The 11,360-nt window shown below is 39.2% G+C and overlaps 1 protein-coding gene across 1 annotated transcript in view; it reads left to right on the plus strand.

Annotated features, from left to right (window-relative positions):
• The window catches only part of LOC137982658 (beta-galactosidase-1-like protein 2), a 33,852-nt gene that overhangs the window by 15,642 nt on the left and 6,850 nt on the right, over positions 1-11,360 (plus strand). The window contains exons 10-15 of the mRNA XM_068829789.1: positions 1,425-1,523; positions 2,852-2,890; positions 3,439-3,491; positions 8,070-8,219; positions 8,541-8,666; positions 11,200-11,287. Coding sequence (XP_068685890.1) covers positions 1,425-1,523; positions 2,852-2,890; positions 3,439-3,491; positions 8,070-8,219; positions 8,541-8,666; positions 11,200-11,287 — 555 coding nt within the window. The remainder of the gene's footprint in view (positions 1-1,424; positions 1,524-2,851; positions 2,891-3,438; positions 3,492-8,069; positions 8,220-8,540; positions 8,667-11,199; positions 11,288-11,360) is intronic.

Below are 11,360 nucleotides of genomic sequence, written 5' to 3' on the forward strand. Positions count from 1 at the left end.
AGTTCTGTGTCTCCATCGAGTTATAGAAACACGATTTTTAACCAATCAGCACGCGTATTTTGTTAGGATTGTTTTCTAAAAATCTCTGCGCTGATTGTTTGCACTTGAGGTGATTATTAGTACGCGATAATCACCGAAGCGGACGAATTAATTAATTGTTTTAAAGAAAACGCACATTTTTCAAGTAATCACCTACGTAATTATACAAGAACAATTGTACACCTCAGGCTCGACACGAAGTCGAGGTTCTTATTCACCTCGCTTTCGGTGAAGAATTGTTAAATATCGCGTAACCTCTCAAAAGAGGGCTCAGGGAGAAAAGTTAGTGTCATTGCCGTGTTACGATGCTAAATCTCTCTAGCGTCAATCCCAAACTAGTTACGTGTAATTCTGTACATGCATGCATTGCAACCCGGCGGGTAAGACGAATTTGGTTTATTTGGCTTAGGCCTAGGATTTATATCAGTACCACATGTATCACATAGTCTCATCGCAGTTTACTATTCTTTCTCTAGAGGGAGATCAAACTCGTTCCCAGAGTCATCGTTCCCTTGATCAGCGGTCGGGAAAGAGAGACTCTGGTCAAATCCAAAAGGCCATATTTTATTGACTGTTGAAAAAAGTTCACTCTCATTTCTTGCTATTTTCAAGCTCTAAACTCAAAATCGTTATTTTCTCTGGATTTTTATCTATACGAGGTTCAAGATGATCTATAAATATATATATAGTTTTTACAACTTAGCAGTTCGGTAACGTTTTTGTTTTTGAGAATACAGCATTTTAAATTTCCGAATTGTCACTTGCTTGATACTGATATCTGTTTTGATTGAAAAAATGTCTCTCGCTTTTTTTGATTCTCCGCAGTTTAAACGTTTCAAGCGACTTAGGAGATGTGTTTATACTCATATGTCTTGTCTCGCGACTGAAAAGAAAGCAATTTCATGGCAATGTGAACTCCAGATGTTTATGTTGATTTCTGGCCCTCTCCCTTTGCACACGCGCAGGTATTAAACCAGAAGCAGAGTTTTCTGGTCCTACTTTTGGATAAGGGTAGCGGTAGCGGAGGCTCTGGGAACGAGATTGGGTGAGCTCGGACGTGAGCTTGTAAAGGCGCCTCTTACAGCCGATGTTAGTCCATAGTAATTTGGATTTCACCCGCCCAATCCACGCATATGTACGTGAAAGGAGGACAGACCACAATACAAGGGGTCTTCCCCCTACTCTTCACGAACGGTGTGTGGGTCCTTTAACGTTCCTCAGTGTTGTTTATAGGAAAGGTTAAGACCCCGTTTTTTGATCCCGCCATCCTTCCGCATTGCAGCCTGGTGCTCAACCAACTCAACCACCAGTCCGTGGTGCACCGCCATGCCATTGTCCGGTTCTTATAGTTCAACAACGTTCACATGTTTTTCATTTGTTTGCAGATTATGATGCTCCTTTATCCGAAGCTGGAGACATCACAGCCAAGTTTTGGGCCTTGAGGAAACTTTTCAAGCAATATAACCCCAACGTTGAGGAGCAAGGTTAGGCAAATGTTGTTGCCTCGGTGGTGGGATAAATCATGTATTTCAGGGCATTCCTTTGACGTACTCCACGAAAAAACAACGTGAAATAACCAATTCTTAGATTTTGACGACAACCTTAGCATAAAACCATGAACCATTATTTTTTTTTATGTTCATTTTAAAATCGCTCGTACCAAACCAGTTACTCGATATTTCGCCCATATTGCACCTCGTGAACAATGTAGAAGAATCCGCGTGAAATGAAGCACTGAGGATGGTGCTATGTTCTATTTTGGAGTGGCAGTGTCCTTTTGTAACTATGCAATCAAAGTAAAAAAAAAAAAAAAAAACACGCCAAAATGTCATTAATATTGTTTTCCTAGGAGGTCAGTTTTCTTCTTTAGAAGAGTTTTTACCAGCGTGTGTCGTCGCCTGGCCATAAAGGGAACGTGACAGCAAATGGCAGGCCTCCATTTGTCATAAATTTAAATAAATTCTTAAGATCTCCCATATTTTGTTTTTTTTGTCTCTTTAGTACTTGTTTGCCAGCAGTGGCTGACAGGAAAAAATGCCTCGAATTTTGGTGACGGCAAAGAATTTAAGGCTCTGTGCAAAGGCAGCATTTTTAGTCAACAACTCCCAACATTGTTGGGTGCTACATGTTGCCTCCCTTTGCACTACCATTGGGAGTTCTTCCGAGAAGTTTGAAACTTGTCAAACATTTGAGCCAACAACGCCCAGCATTTCTTTTGTTTCGTGAATGCTAAAGCGTAGCGTAACAATGTTGCACCTGTTTACACAGCTCTTCCAAGATTGTTTTGCCAGCAACGTGCATCACGTATGGTCTCCTTGGAGAAAGCAAGCTATTGTAGCTATTAAAATGTTGTAAAACAAGATTCTTCACTTTCTCAACAACTCTCAGCATAATATAGATTTGACAAAGTAGAGAATGGCAGTCTAATTTCGTAAGTTTACGATGTCTTATGGGTTTTATCCTTCCCATAATACTCTGCACCACTTCCATCATTATCCAAGGTTGCCAAACCAACAACGACACAACATCTCCCAACTGGAAACTGATTGGCTTTTATTTCCAAGTATCCCGGCGTTCAGAACTCAATTAAAATTTATTAATTGATTAATTAAAACATTTATTCCATTCGCGCTTGTTGGATGCGAGACTGCATGGTTATAGCCATCTCGGCTCTACGTGCCTCGTTGCCAGGCTATTCACCACCTCATATCCAACGCGTGCTCATGGAATATTGTTAAATACTCAAATAGCTATAGAATAATCGAACGACTGAAAGTGAAATTTTAACCTTTTTTCCTTTTGTTTTTGCTAGTGCCAAAGAGTTTTCTGTACCCACAGAGAAAAGTGTATGGTAATCATGATTTTAAATTAAATTTGCTGAATCACTTGAACATTCAGGCCTTACGAAATGGCCAGCACGAAATCATTTGTTGGGGAGACTCTAAATACACGATTAAATCAAATCAAATGGAAGTTGAAACGAATATTTTCAATCTCCATGTTAGCTTATAGTCTTTCATAAATCAAACAAGAGTTCTCTTGTGGTTACAAAAGAACTGACCTTTCATTAATGGTTTTCTTTGGCTTTTCGTTCATTTTGGCTCAAAATGCCTCTGGCTGTACTTACGTTTTGGGTAAAAAAAATAACAGGTTCTCCATATATTTGAACCATCAACAAAAACAACATATACCCGTATTCTGTATTAAGCGTATTTTACTGAAGACTACTTAAACAGAGAACGAAGTCACTTCGTTATAACTTGATTCATGTCAATACCGCAGCACCTGTGGAAGATAGTTTGACCGACAACATTTGTTTTACAAAGGTCGCATACCGTTGTTGCAGTTTTAGTTGTTGCTTTGTACGAGTTCCAAGAGTCTTTATTTTGTTATGCTCAGAAACTGTTAAGATGGAACACTATTTGGAAATTTCTGACATTGCCCCCTTGTTTGTGAGTATGAACTAATTTTTTTCATGTTAGATCGTGAACACTACTGCTACGACTATTAACGATAACGATAACGATAACAATAACGATGACGATGGCGATGACGATGACGATGACGATGGTCGGACGATGACAATAACGATAACGATAACGATAATGATAGTTATTTAACTATAATTAATATACTACTTTCTTAAAGATTCTTTGACCTGGGCCATTTAAGTTTCAATAAGAATAAAACACAAAAAGCGGTTAGAAACATTTGCTTGAACTGCAGAAGTTGTTATATGTTACAACATACATCATCAGAAGTGACTGTTATTCAGTTACAGATAAATGTAATTCTGTTTTTCTGTCAAGTAATCGGCGCTTCGTTTTCCCAAGATTATTGCAATTCACTACTTTCCCATTCCCATAATGCAATACGTTTTGGTGGGTTCTTTGCATAAAAGCAATGCAAGTCATTTACTCTCGGGGCTGGTTTTATGCTTCAGTAAACTGGATATCCGTGACTTAAAGCCAGCCTTAAATGAAAACGTTCGCAATGAGAAACTTTATCTCCATTCCAGTTCTTATAATCAGCGTATTTCTCGTTGTTTAAATTCGTTAGTTGTTAATCAAATTCGTTAATTCCCAATCCCAATCCGTTTCAGTGGTTTATGAAAAGTTATGCAGTTCAAGCAAATGTTTGTAACCGCTGCTTGTGTTTTACCAGAAACCCATAAGGGTTGAAACGTGTAACGGCCCCTTGAGTGCTGGGGAACAAGCTTCTGAATATTCAATTTGCTAAGTACCATATTTGGAACAACAAGAACGAGGGATCTCCAAATATGGTACTTAGCACTGAAACATTCAACCAATCAGTTCGCACTGAATATTCGGAAGCTGTGAACGCGCGTTACACGTTTCAACCCTTATGGGTTTCTGGTTTTACTCTTATACGATACTTTATCAGTAGTACATTCGCCAAGTGGCTCTTCGCCAACTCATCACAGTTATTAACACAAATCAAGCGAAACCACACATTGGTTTTTGAGGAGAGGGAAAAATTGGAGTACCCGGAGAAAAACCTCTGGGTGCAGAGTAGAGAACCAACAAACTCAACCCACATGTGTCACCGAGTATGGGAATCCAAACCAGGCCACATACACTAGATCAGCTAAATGAATGTTGTGCCCAATTCAAACTCTGGGGATAAAACATTTTGATCCAGGTGTCACCATATTATTTAAATGTGAATGCTAGATTATAATGCAAATACAATACACAAGGAATCTTAAGCCCAGGAGCCGATATGAATTCGGCATAACACGGAGTTAGACGATTTGAGTACTCTCACCAGTGCTCCAACCCGCCTGCTCCTTTCAAGATCAAGAGAATTCGAGATAAGGGAGCTAGCGAATCCCTGTGCATCACGATAATTCTCTAAGACTTTATTGCGTTCGACAGAGGAGAACGCATACTGTTTTTGTCGTTTTTCGAGATCGATCGCGTAGTTTTTTTTGATGACGTTGTCTTCGATGCTAGTTGATTTCGAGGTTTTCGACGGACTAGCTGACATTTCGCCTCGATTTCATGGGGTAAATCGGTAGCCATAGTGATTGCAGGCATCCCCTCTTGCGAAAAGCGCTGGTTCTATGAGTGTTTGGGTATTTTTTCATCGCTCTTTTAAGTTTTTTAATGTGAGTGAATTTATGTCGATTTGTTCAGAGTATCTCGAACCAATATGACCGATACTACGTAACAGAACATCAGGAACCTGTGTACTGGTGTGTTTTCTAGGAAACAAACGCCGCAATTCGCACAGTCAACAAGTCGGAGCGCGTAAAGAAATGTGACACCCGAACGATATATTCCCTTCGGTCATTACATAAGATTAATGCCGATTACTTGAAGTTGCTCAGCCATGGATTTCTAAAATACGAGTCTCTTACCAAATACACAAAATCAAAATACACAATCATTGCATATAGCTGAGTAATGTTCATCGTCGGGTCGAAATGCACGCGCGTTCATACGATTTCCTATAAAAGATTTATGTCTCCTAAGGTGATTAATTGTCAGGATTCCGTTAAATGACCATTCCGATTGGAGAAAGGCATTGCGATGCATATGGCGTCAACGAAAGGCAATCTCTTCTCGGCCTGTTGGCTAAAATTAAGTGGCATTGTCAGACCATTGCATCCCGGTACTTTCTTCAGGATCTTATGAGGCGAGCATTACACGTGTAACCTCGTTACCGGCTCGCGAGGGCCTTCTAGAACAAATTTAAATAATTTTTTTCGCAGTTTTGGTTTCTGTCCATTTTCATGTATAAATAATTTTCAACGTTCCGGGCAACTTGGCTACGAATTGGGGTGCAGTTTTCCTTCGTTGTGCGGTAGTTCCATTTCTCAAGAATTTTTGCGGCTAAAAAACTTGGTCACCCGAAAATATTAAACCTTTTTATCGGCGTTGCGCCTTGACCTGCACTTTTGTGCTTTCACAAGCCTTACTCAACGAAATATTTGTTGTCAAGTTTTTGTCTTCAACCCACCGCGAAATCTTCCCTTTAATTCCCTTGAAAATGACGTACTATCCAGATTTCCGTCAAACTTGGCACAATTGATATTCATGCACAGGACATTAAAAAAATACAGTAATAAGATGGGGTCACCAGGCTTCTTTTCGCGCCGCATGCACCGTATTTTAAGTGGTTTTTTTGCCGAAATATGAGAGAAGCGTTCCAAACTTGATCAACCTGAAAAATTGTAGTTATATAGCAAAAGCTACTGAATATTACTGAAAACTTCAGCGCTACTTGTTTGTCCGGGGCAAAATCTTTCGGTAAAGTGATTTCAAATTGGACCACTACGTAACATCACCACTTCACACTCAGTGTCTTTTTCACGTCATTTAGTATATTAATACTACAACTTCTACTATCCAACCTTTTTTCTCCTTAAAAATATGTTTTCCATGTGCCTTAAGGGGTCACCGTGCTAGTTCAGGAGAAATAGCCATTCCTTGACAGATTAAGCTTGGCATCAGTGAAAATCCGCCATTTTATCAATGTGCTCTATCTAATGCGTGCGCCAATGGCGCAAGAAAGTTTCGAAATGCAAAACCAGGGAATCACGTTAAGCATGGAACACAAGACACGCGAATTTATCGAATCTTTTTTTACCGGCGTTTCGCATTGACTCGCACGTTTGTGCTTGAAAAGCTCATTTGAAACATGTGGTAACCAGACCGGACCGGCTAGGGCAAGAGTATTGTTTTAAACACTATTCACTCGGCGGGTTTTTTCCTTCAACGCACGCTGGGCTAAGTTTATCTTCTTGGAACCTTGGATTGAGCTTGATATTTATTGAATTTTGAACTACGCTTATTGGACATGACTTATATATTAGGATTGCCTTTGTTTATAAACCATTTTGTAAACTCTTGGATTGACTACAAAAACCAAATGCAACAACCTTTTATAAAAATAAATGAGTGGTCGATAGACCACGTAAAAAAAAGTGTCTTTCACTACCCTTCTGCTTTGTTTCCAAAGCGATCGCCGAACGCACTTTAACAATCTGACATTAATACTAGTTTTAGTTTGCGCGCATGCTACTGAGGCGACTTCGTCTCCTTTTTGTTCCCATGACCGCGCGGTTCACTATCACAATCGAGAGATCTAGCATCTCGTTTACGACAAATGGCGCGTCAGAATGACAATTACGTATTGCCACATTCAAAAATCTAAGTAAGTTTTTTGGTTTAATTCATTTCTTGCCTATTAGCTACATATATCAAGTAAGTTCTAGAAAAGAAAAAGCAAGTTAGAGTAAGAGAATTTTCATTCTTTTAAGGTGGCTCAAACCGTTCCAACAATCAAGGGAATATTTTGTTAGAAGAATTATCTCTACAACACTGTCTCACGTTACTTCGATTTTATGGTACCAAATGAGACACCAATAATCAAGAGAAGCTATGATCTTCGCAGTTATGAACCTAATTTTTTCAATTACGTAGAGAAGCCTGAAAAATTCAGGACTTCAACGGGGTTTGAACCCGTGACCTCGCGATACCGGTGCGACGCTCTAACCAACTGAGCTATGAAGCCACTGACGTTGGGAGCTTGTCATTTGTGGGTTCTAATGTTCCGGTAAGGAATGAATCAACGATGAAATGATATATGAAATGGATCATATATGAGCTGCGGACATGAAATTGAGTGAAGTATGCTCCTCGCAGTCATGATTTCATATCCGTACTTCATACATGATCCATTTCATATATCATTTTATCATTGATTCATTCCTCACGGGAACACCAATAATTCCTTGACAAGATGCTCTCATCGGTGTTACTTGATTGGTTATCATGGAAACAAAAAGCCATGCAAATACGCCCTTTATTTTGTCTTTAAACGCTTATATTTCAAAAAACCCCATTTGTTATGGCTGAAACGCGATTAGCAAGCTAAAACTCTCTACAAAGTTGAAAAAATATTCCCTGGACCGCACTTAGAGCCACCTTAAATTTTTCCAGTTGTCATCCCCTAAATCCCTCCCCCACCCCCCACTCATTTATTTGTTTGTTCTTTTGCAGACATCTGTTGAGAGTGACAAAGTCATGCCCATGGAAATGCTCCCGATAAATAACAATGGAGGCCAGGGATACGGATTTGTATTGTATCAAGCAGAATTACAGACGGTGCCAAGAGAAATAACAATATTTAACATCAGCGACAACGCACAGGTATCAAATGTGGTGATACGCGAGGCCCTCCCAAGGGTTTTGGTGAACAAGGGAACATGGGTAATTTGAACTACTGGGAAACAAAGACAAAATATCTTAGGGAACAAGGGAAAATAAAAAAAGTTAGGGATCAAAAGCGGAGAACAAGTTTGGATGTAATTTTTGGATCAAGGTAACACCAGGAAATTTTAAATTATTACAGGAGCCCATGGGTTCCTGATTATTATGAATAAGGGTACAAGGATCCTCCTTGGGAGGGTCTCGTATCCCCGTTTTCTTTGGCTTTTCAGGGTTTTAAAATCTGCGTTTTTTGTTGCCCAGGTTTTACTTGATGGTCGAGTAATTTACCGAACCGATGTAATGAAACAAGGAACATGGAAAAATATACATTACATGGATCAAACAGAACTCTGGAAAGTAAATATAGAGCGGATCCATTCTGAAAAGGTGAGGCTTGTAATAAAAAGAAAAAAGTGTCTCTGGTTAAAATCTAAAGACTTGGAAAAGGAAATTGGCCATTCATTACGGACACCAATTGCTTGTTGTTGTTTCTGACCTTCAGCTTGCATTACAACTACGCGAATGAGTGCAACAGGAGCACACAATGAGAAGTGTACAATTTCATTGTATTCGTGGAACTGCGTTTTTACAGACCGAGTTATTTTTCGACTAGTACTAGTTACCGCTAAGTGCCAACGAGACAGTCAATATCATCGACAGTACATGGTTTGCAGATTTGTATGTTTTGGAACCCAACAGTACAGTTGTTGTAATCTTTTTATTTCAAAGTACTGCAGTTCAACTTATCAAAGATAACAATAACAAATAACAACAGAAATGTAAGTAAAACCCTTGCACACTTTGTATCTCGAACAACAATGTAAATGATAAGCTGTTTTGCAATAATATTGAAAGTGCTGTTGTAATTTTTGTGAGGCCGTAAATTTAACAGGAATATGAAATGATTAAGTTGGATAAAATCAATGCGACGTACAAAAAAAAAGCGTTTTCAGTCAAACCATGTCATAGGGAATCAAATTCAAAAACCCTCTTGCATGACAAATAAAAGTTATTTCACTTGAAGAATAGGCCACTTGGGAAAATACCATAATACTCTTTGTCTGTCCCCCCAAATTTTGCAAAAGCATTGCTTTTGTTTTCTCTTGGGACCGTTGTAAGTCCCAAGAGCTAGAACTGGAAACAATGTTTATGCAAAATTTGGGGGGACAGACAAGGAGTATTATGGTATTTTCCGAAGTGCCTATTTCTGTTTTGCAAGATAGACCCATTAATAGTCCAAGTTCAAGTTCTCCATGACCGCTGAATAAAAACACTGAGGACGCATTTTTACAGGGTTAGCCTCCATATGAATTGAATATATTCACAAATACCGGCAGTGAGGTGCCTGGAATTGAAACTAAACAATATACAGAGTATCCCACGGTGAAATGAGTCATCTTCTCGCCGGAATTTGTGAATATATTTACTTAAGATGGAGGCTAATCCTGTAAAAATGAGTCTTAAGTGCTTTTATTCAGCGGTCATGGAAAACTTGAAACTGGACTATTCTTTTGTCAAATTGATCGTTTAAAGTACACAGACAATATTATTTCCTTTGAAAATTAAATTAAATTGTTCACAACTCATTGGTAATGGCATGCAGGCCGCTGATTCAGTCTTGAGCTCGTTCACTCCTTATAGAGCACGCTGATTCGAAAATAAAAATCACAATGGTCAGAGAAATTCATAAGAATGTGTTTTCCCCCCACGTGAATGATGTCGCTTCGTGTCAGTTTGGCTAATGACATCACACATTAAAACACATACTTTCATTGGTTTTGAAGTCACATGATAAGCGGCCTTTGTTCCCTTACCTTAGTTTACATTACATTTTCTCTGGAGCGCTCAAATTGTTTTCTGCATACTCAACACTCTCGGGCTTCGGCTCTATGAAGGCTGCTGCCTGGTCAGCCTCGTGTCTTTGCTTGGCTGACTCGTTGGCAATTAATTTTCCCGCGAAACTAGACCTTTTCAGCGAATCACAAGTCTTGCATGAGAAATTATTACCCATGGGATTGAGAATGGTCACTCATGGAAACCGAATCTTACTTAAGTACTCGTTTAAAAAGAGGCCAATCTGTGAAAATTCCGTTATATAGACCTAGTATTGGAGTTGTAGGCCCCTGTTATGGCTCCTGGTGCCAATGAATGGTTTATTACACGCTGATTCAAAAGTAAAAACACTTACATCAAGTGTGCACAACACACTCAAGTTGTCGTTAAAACCTATTTGGTGATTTACTGTTGTCGTTTTTTGAAGTATGACAAGGAAATGTATTAAAATGCGTGCTGCACGTGCATCACGACTTTTCTCCCTTTTTTAAGCAATAATTTTTTTGCTTTGTGACGTTGTTGCTGCAGTGGCCGTCGTCTTTGCTTAAACTTCCTATTTTAGCGTGCGACATTTTAGGGACGCGGATGGCAACCGGAAGTGACTAAACTAATCTGAATCACCTCTGATGGAGAAAAGATACTTAGAAATATAAATGTGGTTGTGTGAAGACAAGTTAAAAGAGAAAACCAGCTCACTTCCGTTTGCTGTGCACGTCTCATGCTTAAGCTCCCTATTGTGACGTTTTGCGGTTGCTCTGTTGTTATTAGAGCGGTTTTCCATTGAGTGTCGAAAGTAATTAGCGAATTGCTTTGGTTTATGATTACTTTACTCAGTGAAGTTCTCCGCCACTTTTTCAACCAATCAGAAGTGAAACCAAAACCAATCGTGACTTGCGCGTGCACATTTTCCCGCGTTTTGTGTCGGCTACGTGTAATTGCTTCGAGTTTTGATTGGTTTACCGGATTGTCTCCTTCCTTTTTGATTGGCCAAAGTAATTACTTTTTACGACACTCGATTAAACCTCACTTTATACAAAAGCTCTTACTAACCCACAATCATTATTGCTGTATTTGTTCCTGGATACAGGATCTTTCGAAGTTGCCTGTTCTGGATATTCTTGTTGAAAACATGGGGCGTTCTAACATTCTCCCAGTTATGAATATTCAGCGAAAAGGTTGGTTCAACGCATTAAGTTACTTGATTTTGTTAAACATTTGCATTTTTTAAACAATGAAACGACTTCGTAT

This window comes from Montipora foliosa, chromosome 13, assembly GCF_036669935.1.
Source record: "Montipora foliosa isolate CH-2021 chromosome 13, ASM3666993v2, whole genome shotgun sequence".
Taxonomy (NCBI): Eukaryota; Metazoa; Cnidaria; class Anthozoa; order Scleractinia; family Acroporidae; genus Montipora; species Montipora foliosa.